Source organism: Euprymna scolopes, chromosome 14, assembly GCF_053919585.1.
Source record: "Euprymna scolopes isolate OS-2025 chromosome 14, ASM5391958v1, whole genome shotgun sequence".
Classification (NCBI taxonomy): domain Eukaryota; kingdom Metazoa; phylum Mollusca; class Cephalopoda; order Sepiida; family Sepiolidae; genus Euprymna; species Euprymna scolopes.
Genome location: NC_136495.1, coordinates 21,034,375 through 21,048,280, shown reverse-complemented (window position 1 = coordinate 21,048,280; position 13,906 = coordinate 21,034,375). Strand labels below are relative to the sequence as shown.

At 32.6% G+C, this 13,906-nt stretch overlaps 1 protein-coding gene across 1 annotated transcript in view; it reads left to right on the top strand.

Annotated features, from left to right (window-relative positions):
• LOC145292894 (nuclear pore complex protein Nup160-like) overlaps positions 1-13,906 on the top strand; it is a 122,418-nt gene that overhangs the window by 49,584 nt on the left and 58,928 nt on the right. Inside the window, exons 12-15 of the mRNA XM_080139030.1 lie at positions 1,145-1,231; positions 2,815-2,919; positions 8,428-8,493; positions 12,339-12,447. Coding sequence (XP_079995156.1) covers positions 1,145-1,231; positions 2,815-2,919; positions 8,428-8,493; positions 12,339-12,447 — 367 coding nt within the window. The remainder of the gene's footprint in view (positions 1-1,144; positions 1,232-2,814; positions 2,920-8,427; positions 8,494-12,338; positions 12,448-13,906) is intronic.

The window sequence follows — 13,906 nt, the reverse complement described above, 5'->3', positions numbered from 1 at the left end:
ATTTTCATGGTAAGTACTCGACTGAGCTCCAATCCATGCCCACCTCCCCCCATCAAAGATTTGCAACAAAAATTTGGTTAACTAGAACCACTGTCAATGATTTCCCTTTCTTCTGTATACCTAAAACCATAAGTAGAACTTCCAGGAACATTTTATTTACTAGAATTACCTGTCTTTGGAACACATACTGCGAGGCTGCTTCACAGATGTTTACAACATAGTTGTTTTCAAGTCCAGTGTAAACAAATTCTTGTTGAGCTGTCCTCTTAAATAATCAAATTCTGCCCAATTTCAACCATTGTTACCAAATCATCACAGTGTTATCTTGCTGACCACCTCACAAACTCATTAACTCATCTTTGAACTGGCACTACAAGATCAAGCTGTCTGAAAATAAAAAATTCTTAACTTAAAATGCACTGAGCATTAATGTTATTATTTTTTCCTTTCCCTTTGCAAAATTTAATCATGTTCTGTAAAGCCAAAAACAACACATTTCCTCTACAAAACAACCAAACCAAATATCATGAATAAATATTTGAAGATATAAAGAAGCATATAAAGTTCTTATCAATATGGCAGTAAGTGACCCAAAAGGGGGTTAATACAGGCTGTGAAACAAAACCTTATCCTCAAGTGGCATTTTAACCTTGATAAGTAATGACTCCTTAATAAAAATTTTGCTTTTTCTTATAATTCAGAAGTTTTCTTTGTTTTTTTGTTAAAGACTAATTTCTTTCAAACCACTTTTCTTCTTCTTTTTTTTTTTTCCATTGGCCACTCACATCTTAGCTAAAATCAAATATTTTTTTCTTTCTTGGCCTTCGGACTAAGATCAAAGTGTAGTATCTGTTCTGATGCTGCACTACACTATTTTAGTTTCGATTAATGGAGGAGAAATTCTTCATGACTGATGCATTTTTTATTTTTGTTACTAACCAGAGTGTACTTCTTTGGGGAGCTGGTTTCCCCCCTACATTAAAAACTGACCTTGTGTCTAACTCTGCCCTCTTGGAGAGGCAAGTAAAAAAAAAAAAAAAAAAAAAAAATTTTTCCATCGCAGATCTGTCATTTAAATGTATTGCACTCTTACATGCGTCATTGTGTGTTTTATTGTTTTATTAAATCATCTTTGTCTTTTCAGGTTTACAGACGTTCAGTTCATTCTCGACAAGAAACTATTAGCAAAGACAACCTCAAAGAAGAAGTTACTAATGCTGTGGAAGCTGAAGTAATTATTGATTCTTTTACTTTATTTTCTCTAGTGCATAGCCATTCTTGCAATAGGAAAATGATTTTAAAAACATGAAGGCAAAAGAAATAATTATATCATAGAGAAAAGAAAATTAGCTAATTGCGAATATTAAATATAGTTGTTCCAAATAAAAATTAGCAGTATCAATTCCATTGGAGAAACTTTGAAGTGTGAAGAATTCCAGGTAAAGAATGACAATATTAAATCAGTTCTCCCTCTGCTGTCAAAATGAAAAGCTAAATCAAAGAGATTCAATATATTTTATATGGTGATTTTTTTTAGTTTGTCATTATAATCGTCCAAATCTGATATTGTAACAAAAATGTTGCAACACCTTTTTATGAAGGATAGATTGTCTTTAAGGTTAGTTGATTGGTTAGCTGGATCATGTGACTTAGGGAAAGATTTGAGGTTGGATTTCAGTTTGTGTTTAAATTTTAATGTGGAAACATCTCAAATAAACATCAATAAATGAAGTATTAAATTCAAGGTTTTAGTTACCTTTTCTGTGAATGTGTGTGTATGGAATGGTCTCTATCAAACTACTCTGTCAATTTTTGGTCTACAGACTTGAAGCTTGATATATTTGGAGCTGTGTAACAAATGCAATTTGGTTTTAGTTGGTTGGCAGGTGTAAGACTTCAAGTGCTCCTCTGCATATGCACAAATATAAATTTTAAACTGAATTAATTTTGAAAGTTTTGATATGTATGTAATTATCCAGGCTGTTATATCCAATTCCCTCTTCAGAAAGTCAAAAGAAGAAAGACAGATCCCAGGCCAATCCAGAGAGAACATTGAAAAGTTGAAAATTGGGAGATTTCAAATCATTCAACACAAAAAGTCAGACACAATCAAAAAAAATCCATTAGCAAACAGTCAGATCCACTTAACAATAAAATAATGTTCAAAATATTGTAAAACACTTTAAAAATTAGTTCATCTATATATATAAAAGCGAAAATGTTTGTGTGTGTGTGCGTTTTCGTGTATGTCCTTCTATAAAAGATTTCGAGATTTTTTTGCTATCTCACTGTCTGAGATTACATTGGTTGCCCCAAACACTGAACATAACAAAGGTGAGAATAGCAATCCAAATCATCAATCCTCATCTCAAAAATTCCATACCAAAAAGGGTTGATGTGCCATAAAAGAAACTAACCATCTAAAATGGATCCCGTTAAAAGTGAGATCAGCAAAATCTTCTCAATAATTCTTGATCACAGACTTAATAGATCTTTACAGATCTTTTTTTCTTTACACTTTAATCCAACTCTGTAAGTTTTGTAAGGCTTGGTTTCATAATTGACAACCATTGTTAATTTTTTTTTTTTTTTTTATTGTCTTCTTGTAGATTCTTGTATTATACATGTTTATTGTATGTTTGGAGTTCAGTTTCAGCAGTAGAAAAATGACTTTTATAAAATACTTGATTTTGATTAGTTATTGAAATCAGACTTGAACCAATCAGAAGTTTATAATAATACTACACCCCGGTGTGTATTTCTTACAAAATTTGAAATTGTTGATTTATAAAAATAATCTATCTTTCTCTCCAGATCCGTAATGCCGCTATGGACTATCAACTTCATGAAGAAGAATATTGCCAACTACAATTGGAACATTGGGCTAAATTTTACTCGTGTTGTGTCCAATATCAAGAGGTGAGGACTTTTCCAGTCATTTTTTTTTCTTCCTCAGACAAAAACACTCCAGCATATATAGTTATATCCATAAATTCATTGGTTAATACTCTTCATTACCCCCCCCCCTTCCCAATGATATTCTACTTCTTTTTAAGCAATACATGTGAAAAAGAAAAAAAAATGAAACAATTATTTAAAAATTTAACATTGGGAAACAATTTTGTATATAAATTTAATGTAAATATAACCTTCACTTCTGAGCTATTCTATATTTTTTATCATTAACCCTAAATCTGACTGTCAAGATCGTAAACCCACACCTAACTACCTACACATACTAAAAGAATATTTTGGTTAACTGTCCTAAAATGCTAGAATGACCAAAACAATAAGGATTATTTTATATTTAACTTTATATGCAAAACTGATCCCCGACTCTAAATTCTAAATTGATTTTGTTTTTTTATATAATTTATTCTTTCTACCCAGTTTTCCAGATGTTCACACATAATCTAATATGTAAAGGAGAGTCGATACCATCTAAAAGAGCAATGCCCTGAATGCATAATATGTGAAAATTAGAAAATAGATTCATTCTGTGTTGGTCAGCTTGACCACTTTTTGGAGGGGGGGGGCTTTTCGCGTTTTTTTCTTTCGCAAGTCGCACACGCGTATTAAACTAAAACTGTTTAAAATGTTTATTTTGCAAAGTCATGACGTCATAAGCGTTCATGGCCGTGTAGGCAAAAGTGTTTGTCCATAAAGTTTTTACCTTCTTCCCCTCAGCATTGTTAGAAAGAGTGTTCTATCGAACAAATAATATGTAAAATTGGAAAAATGATCAATTACTGAGTGTTGACATTGCATTTTATATCAAGTGCGGGGTCACCTAAAATCATCTTTTTTTAAACGATTTCAACAACTGCACATATGCCAACCATTGTTCTCTAAATTTGTTTAAATAGAAAAATTTTTGACGTAATTTCATAATGAGCGCTGGGGCCCAGTGGATTAGGAGGTTGTTTCATAACCATTAGTTTTGGGGGTTCATGCAAACCTATCGGTGGTTTCATTTAAACAGGGTTGTTTTGTAATTTTGGCAGCTAATTAAAGCAAAAAACAATTTCCTTATTTAATTTTTTTTTTTATCAGCGGTTTAAATCAACTGAGGGTTTTAATTTTTATTTAAAAGAAACAAAAATTTCAATCCAATTACGATTCTTTAATTATAACAAACAAAAAACAAAAAGAACTTTCACTTTTTTATAACATTTTAAAACTTCTTTAATTCATATGACAATTTTGGACACTAAAAGCAACGCAAAAAAACACAATAATAACAAAAAAGAAACTGACAAATTGCAGAGTGAAATGTTTTGACGACATTTTAATGAAACAAAGTTTATAACATTAACAGCACATGCATTGATGCCTTATTTCATTTAAATAACTATAATTTGTAATGTTGTAGCACCTACGTAATTGGTAAAATGATTTGATTACTAACTTCAGTTATGCGAGTTCATGCCTGGCTGCGTCTTTCTTTTTTTTTTTGCGCACACAAAATTTTGCTTTGTATTTTGCTTCTGGCTGATGGCACCTGATCTTTATGTTCTCCTCCTGTACACCTCTCACAATTTTTTTTTTTTTTTTTACGACCAAGCAACGCTGGGCATCTCCTCCAGTCTATTATATAAATCTCAAATGTCTGTGTGTGTATTCGTATGTCCACTAAAAAGTTTTGTCATCCACATTGTACAGGCACGAACGTGATATTGTTAGAAAGAATGATCTCTCAGACCACTTGAAAAATTGAAAAAGAATCATCAATTATTTTGTGTAGAAATGTTTTGTTTGAAGGGGGGGGGGCAGATGAAAACCTTGTTTTTGATGTGGTTTGCAAACCACGCATGCGCCAAACATTATGTTCCTTCATTTTAAATAGCTAAATTTGCAACAATATAACATCTTGCATCCTCATAGGCCTATCGTTGAAAGTGTTCGCTTGCTAACTTGAGGTATGTGAGTTTGCACCCAGCATCTGCCAATTTTTTTTTTCTTTTGCTTACAAAATTTTACTTTCAAGTCCCGTTTTCTTGGGGTTTTTTTCATGACCAGGCAGTTGTCTATATGTATGTTTGCATGTCCAGCTGAAAGTAAAAAAAAACTACAAAACAAGCACCAACAAAGTTGATATTTTCTTGATTGGTGATGCTCTGGATGAATAATATATAAAATTTAGAAAAGAATATTCATTCTTGGACTTCAAACTGGTACAGGTTTTGTTAGGAGAATGGTCGATTTTCCAGCCAGTATTAATTAAAGAGAAGTAACTGATTTTTTTCATCAAGGTGATTTTATTGTGCAAATTCATTCCTCAAGGAATCTGTAAATGCGAATTGTGTGGGTGTGTGTCCAGAGAGAGGAATGGGCTGGGTGGAGGGGGTGCAGAGAGGGAGGAGGACAGAGAGACAGATAGAGATATTGATAGAAGTTTTGGTTCTTCTTCATTATAATAATGAAATTCGAAATATTGAATTTCAAGTAAAACCAATGTTCTCTACTTCATTGTCATGTTATAGTAATGAACATATCTAAAAATTATGAAAAACGATAAGGTAGAAAATCATTAAAGAAAATTGTTTTTGAAGAAATTTGCAAGTTTTGCTGGCATTATAAAACTAATATCTCATATAGTAGCAAGAGAGGTAATTAATTTCTGAAAATTTTCAAAAATTTTGGCCAATTCGAGAGAAATGAGTTATTTCCCTTGTATTTACATCACAAGTTACAAAAAACATAGCAAAATCATTTTTTCGTTGAATCATGGAAATACTTGTTTTATTTTCAGTTACAGAAAAGCTGGAAATAAAAAATGTCCTCTAAATTATTTAAAACTTTCAGAGAGAAAGGATTTTAAGAGTAGTTGACGATTGGCAGAAATCAGAAGCTCATAGTATCAATGCTAATGTCCCTCAAGGTTCAATCCTGGGCCCAGCTCTCTTCCTGATTTTCATCAATGATCTCTGAAATCACATTCTTAGCTCATTTGTAGACATTTATGCAGATGACACTAACATCTATGGCAATACTTAAAAGGGCGGCAATGATCAAGGTCTCTTTAATTCTCTCTCTTCTGATCTTGCAGGGGGGGGGGGAAGTTGTCTGGTTAATTTTAATCCAGCGAAAACTCAGCATCTCTTTTCCCATCATCAACATTCTGATCTCAATTGAAGTGAATTGCTCTCGTCTTATGAGGAAGCGCCATGTCTTGCCAAGTTTCTGGCACTGACCTTCACTAGTGATGTGAAATATCAGGTCATCTCGTAAGTTCTGTTCAAATTTATGAATAAAGAAAAGAAGTGACCAAATGTTACATTTTATTAAAGATTCAATCATCAATATATTTAATCATCAATATAATCAATTGCCTGATTATCTATGAGTTTCTTTCCATCTATTAACGAGCTTATTAATTCTATCACTGTAAAATCCTTTTGGCTTTGATTAAAAGAACTCACCAATGTCAATTTCAACGTCTTTCTATGTTACAAAATCTGTTTCTTCCAAATGATTTTGTAAGCTACGAAACAAATAGTAGTCTGAAGAGGCAAGGTCAGGAGAATAGGATGGATGGGAATTTTCTCCCAATCAAGTTCTTCAATCTTTTGTGGGGTGATTCTTGCTGTGTGGGATCGTGCATTGTCCTGATGAAACATCAGCCCTTTTCGATTCACTAGAGCAGGTCTTTTTTCCCTCAAAGCTTTGTTCAAATGCTCTTATTGCTGACAGTAGATTTGAGCATTAATTGTTGTATTAGGTGGTAACAATTCAAAGTGGATTATTCCTTGGCAATCCTACCATATTGAAAAGAACCTTATTCCCATGAAGTTCTCTTTTCGGATGTGGCTGAGGTCTTTCCCCTTTACCAAGCCATTTACGACGCTTAACATTTTGATAAAAGATCCATTTTTCGTCACCAATCACAAGTCTATCAAAAAAAAAAAATGTGAAACAAGTTGGCGAAAATGGAGAGAAGAGCAGATATCGACTCGAGATTTGAGATTGTTTTCAAACAATTCATGAAGCATCCATTTTCCAAGTTTAGGAATTTTTCCAAGTTGTTGAAGATGATGATAAACAGTTATATGGTTTGAATTCAGTTTTATTGTCAATTTCTCAGCTGATAAAGCAGGATTTTCTTCAAGAGTTGCTTCAAGAAACTTATCAAACTCAACTGGACATACTCTTCGATTTTCATCTTCAAAAGTGAAATCTCCACTTCTGAATTTCGCAAACCATCTTTTGCAAGTTCTTTCATTCACACATTCCTTTTCATAAACTGTTAATATTTTCAGCTGCTTCGGCTGCTGTGTTTCCTTTCTTGAACTCATAAAGCATTATATGCCTCAAAGGATTCTGGGGCACTTCCATGTTAATAGGATTGTAATCAAGCAAATTTAAATTTTATTCTGTAAAAAAAATTAATCAGTTAAAATGCATCTAAACATAAAAATGTAAAAAATTATGCACAATATTTTTTAAAGTTTTGTTCAATTCAAAAACAAAGGTAAAAATTCTGACAGAGCTTATGCATCAAATCCATTGCCAAGGTCTTTGGAAAAATGGATCATTTTACTCCTCCAGTAGGTATCTCACTGCCGATGCAATTCTCTGTATAAACATCCTAAAATGAAGTATTGTTGCCACATTTGAATAAGAGCTGCTCGGAGATCCCATCTTGCCTTGACAGAATTCAAAACTGACTTCGAAACCTAGTAGGTGATGCTCTTTTCTCTTTCCTGCAACTCTTTTCCACAAGAGACATTGCAAGCTTGCTCTATCATTATCTATCATACCTTCTTGCCAAAGTTAAACACTCGACTAGCTACAACCACTATGTATCTCTGCTTAAATCTAAACACAAATTCCATGAACTACCCACCTGTGGAACTCTGTTCTGCTGACATGTTTTCCAGTTGACTGCAATATGGTTGTCTTAATGTCCAATGTAAACAAGTCCCTGTTGAGCTGTTTCCTTAAATAATCAAATTATACCCAAATTCAACCGCTAACGATTACTATGCTACTCCTGTACACTTATTTACCCTTATCCTTGAGTGACCTTCGGGCCTTGATTAGTGGTGACTCACTTGTAAAAAAAAATGTAATATGCCAGTAATATTTAATTAATTGCGATGTGACAATGAAGCAGATAACATTGCTTTTAGTTGAAATCGACATAAAAAAAATTGTTTTATTAATGAAAATTCAATTTTTCAGCTGTCAGATTTTGCTATTATAACAAAGAAGTGAAGTTTTAATAGAAATATGTAACAGTTTCACCCTGAGCAATGCCAGATATCCTTGCTAGTCACCTAATAAAGGAAAAAAAAAGTAGAATCTTAGGATGTTATGGTAGACCATATCATCTTTTTTGTTTGATGCTGTTTATAATTTTTGTATTTCCAAACGTTTTTATTTGATAATTTCAATCTGTATGTTCTTGTCCCTCGTTGACAACAGGTTGATTCCAAATGCCTTGGATTATTTGCTGATAATCAGTCTGGTTTAGTTTGTTGCATCCGGAAGGTAAGTACCTTGTTCAAAATTATCAGAACTTTCCTCATCAAATACCATGAAATTATTCCAAAGCAATCGAGCAATAAAATCTGATAAAAAATTTTAACAGCATGAGTTTCTCGCAGAGATTTCAGGTGCGCAATATCATTCTTGCAGGAGTTCTTGGTATTAAAATATTCCAAATACTGCAGTTCTTTCATATTAGCTCAATGGTCAAACACTTTGCTCAAACAGAGCTATTGTAGAGTGGGTTAAAATAAATAAAATTAGCACATTATTTAGATTAGTTTAAAGAATTCAAACACAATAAATATTTGGCATACGATTTGGAATATTTAATTTATACTTTAGATATTTCCAAAAAGTTTTTCCTCAGCGACCCTCAAAACATCATGGAGAGAAAAAAAAAATATCAAATCATAAATTAGTATAGGATACGTAACAGCAAAGTATATTATTTTATACTACTCTATGACATCAATAATAACGATGATGATAATATGTAGTATATAGTATTTTAAATACAAAAATAAATAAAATTATATCTATACTAGCGCCAGAGGGGGGGGGGCAGTTGTAAAATATGCTTAAATATAAGTATTTATTATTATAGAACCAATTCTCTATTGATTATTATATTGTATCCAATATATAGGATTGATTTCAAAAGGTTGAAAAAAAATGATTTGGGTCCCATCAGCTAGAATCGAAACCAAAACATTTAGCACTCCAGTCACGTTACCTACTGTTTGAGCTACTAACAGGTTGATAAAAAAGATTTAAAATTTAACCACTTCAAGCTATGAATGCGTTTGCACATGCGCAAAAAAAAAAGTAGCAGAAATATGTTGGCAAGTTGAAATGAACATTTTTGCATTTCAACTTGCCAACATATTTTTGTATGCGTTATTCATCCATCCAAACAAAGATTTTACACATTATAAACCATCTTTGGTGTGTGATTACTATTTCCTGATAATTACAGTGTTATGTGACAAGTAGTTTAAGAGTTTATTGGTTAAATTTTCACACACACACACACACATACACACATCTGTTTTATTTATATAGACTAGACATACCTGACATTTATTTTGATTTCATTTGAAAATTTATAAACTTGCAAAACTAAAAACAAGTTTTATTACTTCTATATTTATATATTAATATGATAGCGTGTGTTATTTTGTGTCATCCTTGCATCTTTTTTCTTTCGTTTAATTGTTATGGCCTTCCATTTCTTGTAATAAATAATTTTACCAAGAATTCTTCATAAATTTTGGTTTCGGTTTCGATTATAACTGAAGGAACTCAAGTTATATATATATATATATATATATATATACATACATACACATATTTTTTCTTCATAAGTTTTGGTTTTGATTCCAGCTGCTCCTACCTAAGTCATACGAATATATTTTTAATTTTTTAAATCACAACTTTATAATATATAAGAATCGATAGAAAATTGACTCTATAATAATTTATACGAAATCTACATAAATTAAAATATCATATTTAAGCATATTTTATGACTGGGCTACATTAGGCATCCCTGCTAGCTTAGATAAATACTTTTGCAGCGTGGCTTGGCCTTTTGGCCAAGATCAAAGTGTAGTATCTGTTCTTCAGATGCGGCACTTCCATTTCTCATCCTCTTTCAGTGGAGGAGAAATCCTTCACGACTGAGACAATTTTTTATTTTTGTACCTTTTCTCCACGTTAAAAAACGACCCTGGTGTCTAACTCTGTCCCGTGAGGAGGTATTGTAAATAGGTACAATAATATTAGGTCGTCTCCATTTACGTTGAATGCCCACAGAATGCCAACATCAATATACTATATGTACGGGCAAAATGAATGCCGATGTTCAAAATGTATAAACATTTTGACCCCTCCTTTTACTTAAAAATTCACCAAAAATCAGGAAATTAACCAATTTTAATGAAATTTTCAGTATTTATCGAATAGTGATCGCAGAATGTAATGGACAAATTATTTTTATTTAAATCTTAGTGGAAATGTATTATTTTGTTTAAACAAAAAATACTTTTACTAAAGTTATGGTTTTCAGTAGTAAATAAAATACGCAAGAATTTATTTTTGCTTTTTTTATATAAATAAAGCATCGCAATTTGTAACAATAAAAATAAAATAAAATAATTTTTATAGGAACATTATGAAAAAAGCCCTAAAGTTTGTATTAATGAATTCGATATAACTCGAAGAAAAATGAATTTCTCGAACTACCAATATTACCATTGAATTAAGCATTGTTTATTTAATATTTTCACACAAAAAAAAATTATAATTGCAAAAAATATTTCTACTTTTTTTTTTTAAATTACAGGTTTTGCATAATTTTTATATGCAAGATTTTAATAATTTTCTTGCTCGCAAGAATGTGAAGCTCTCGGCGTAACATATTTGTTATATAATATTGAACAATAATTAAAAAAACTTAATTTAAAAACAGGAACATAAAAAAATAATTAAATTAAAAAATGGAAAAATTTATACAAACGTTCAGAATAGGAATGTACGGATGCACGTCTGGGGGGGGGGGTTATCACACCCCTTCCTCCCTTTTAATTACATGAAGTCATTTTCAGCATCTTTCAACTGGCTGAAATTTTGGCCTCCGTATATTCCGTGTTTAGAAAAAATTTAGTTTGTTGCATTTTGCGAATGGCAGAATCACTCGGTTTTGGGCTAATTGATTTGTTTTGTACAAACAAGGTATTTTTTTATTTCTTATTTAATTCAATATCTTAGGGCTTTACTAATTATCTTTGAAATAGACCCAGAAAACTAATATTTATTTAACTGAATTGAGTAGCTTGCCGTGAAAACATTTTTCATAACTTTTTTTTTTCACGTGTACAAATATTTTATTCTTTTTGGAAATTTAAGTTTAGTCCTTTATCTTTCAAATACAATCAAAAAGTAGTCAGAAACCTACAAAAAAATTATGATAAATCGGCTTTCAAAACTAGGTCCCCCATCAGTGTCCGCCCATTTTTGCCCATACCTAATATATTAAAAAAAAAAAAGTCCTCTGTGGAATTTTCACAGGTCCCACTGGTCATCTATTATATAAAAGTGAAAATGTGTGTTTGTGCATTTTTTTGTATGTCCGGCAAAGCCTTTGGGGGAAGCGGGGAGGGGGGGGCACTAATTCTTACAACTTTTTATATACTCCCTAGATTATAATATCTCCAATTTGCGAAAGGAGGTCGTCTCTATCTTTTATTTGAGCGACTTTTATCTTACAAAATTCGCGCTGTGATTTCATTTCATTATGGCGCGATGTTTCACCTAGAAAAGCAGACGATGTTCGTTTAAGCACCTGCTTTTTTAACCGTTTAATTTCAACCATTCTCACTTATCTGCCCTCCTAGCATCACAGTAACATGTCACCCTCTCTTTTCCGCCTTCGCCTTAAGGTATTGGTCGAGCCTACCTACCTACCAAAACTTTTTTTTTCCCTATACACACACACACACACACACACACCGACAAACACCCGGGCAATGCCGGGCACTCTTGTTAGTCTATAATATAAAGGGCAAAAATCTGTTTAAATTTATGAATGTATGTTTGTATGTCTTGCAAAAACTTTTGACAGAGGCAATGGATTTTCATGAGATCGGTATCATTTTGAAGCTCAACCCTTCAGACGACAAATATCGAAAAATTGGCCCAAAACATTAATTCCTTCACCCTCAACTGGGCACTTTTTTACAGGGAAGGGTCGCTTTTCTATACAAGCATCCATTCTATTTGTATATGTAAGTTATTTTTTTTAATACAATTCTCAAATATCTTGTGCTTTTTGTTTCCTTCACCAGAGCCACTTGACTTACTTCTGCCCATGTGACCTCATTGAAGAGTTATATTTGACCAATGGCAGTCCTGCTTCAGCCACCAGCCTCCTTGAAAACGTTGGATATGCTGCTGGTAAGACAACCATTTTGTTTTTATAATTATGCAAATCAAGGCTTTTACAGTTTCCATGATGGACGACGTTTGTAAAATCTGGTGAGGAATTATGACAACAGCTGAAAAAAAATGCACACGAAATGTAATCCAAGGTGAAAAATTTTTAACTTCTAACAATTAACCACTTTTTGGCAATGTCTTGCAGTCATAGCAAAGGATTGGCCAGATGATAGAATTGTAAAAACGCCTCCCGGTTAAGATTGAAATATTCTGACGTCTCCCAAAAGGACTGTTGGAAGTACACAAAGACTGGTCTAGACCTCAACTCTTATCAGAAATGCCAAATTTTTTAATAAAATCAAGAATTATCTGGATGTTCTAACATAGTAAAAAATGTTGCAAGATTGAGCTCAGCAGAGATTATTTTAATTATTTAAAAACAAATCGCTGCTTGTACATTATAATTAGATTTCTAAAAAAATATTTTTAGATAATTTAACTAAACGTACTATTACATACTAACATGTGTCGAAACGAGTAAAAATTACAAAAATTATGAAAAATCGATCAAGTAGATCTGTGAGAATTTTTTTTTTTTTTTTTTTTTTGACAAAAAATCTGCTATTTTCTCGTATTATTTGTATTCTTCGAACTACTGTATTCATCTCGAAGGTTATTTGCAAAACGTTTCGATCGATGTATCATCCAACCTTCATTGAACTTGGGAATTTCAAGTGGAACCTTTTATTTAATCCACGGATTAGCATGTTTTCCCTCCTAACTCGGTAGAAGTCCTAAGTAATCCGCAATTGTATTTTTTAGTTTCTTGCGCCTTCAATATCCAGGAATATAACTTTTACAACTAAATTTTACCAAAGTATTCTATCCACTGCATCACAATAGACTCATGGCGCAGTGGATAAAGTACTCAGTAAAATTCAGTTAATTATTTTTTTTTATTTTTTTTTTTTTTACACAGTGATCACCACTTATCAAGGCCCGGAAGCCACTCAGGGATAAGGGTTATTGCAAGTACATTACGTTAGTGTGGAGATTTGATGAAGTGTTTACTTAAGGGGGCGGTTCATTAAGAATTTGTTAACATTGAACTTGAGACACATCCAAGTTGTAGTCCGGTGGGAAGCAGGCAGACAGAACAAAGTTCCACAGGCATGCAGTTCTAAGAAAGAAGCTTTGTTCATGGAATCCACGTTTTGATTTAGGCACAGATATAGAGTGGGGGAAATTTTTGACAGTGGATTCAGCTAGACGGGTGTTTTTCGTGAAAGATTGGCGAGGGGGGACCAGAGATTGGAGTTCAGACGAGCACCTACCATGGAAATAACGATAAAACAAGGATAGGCTCGCAATGTCTCTTCTGTGGAAGAGAGGTTGCAGGGTAGAGAAAAGGGCATCCCCCACTAAGCCACGAAGTCTATTTTGTACTCTGTCAAGGCAGGATAGGCTGTTTTTAGCA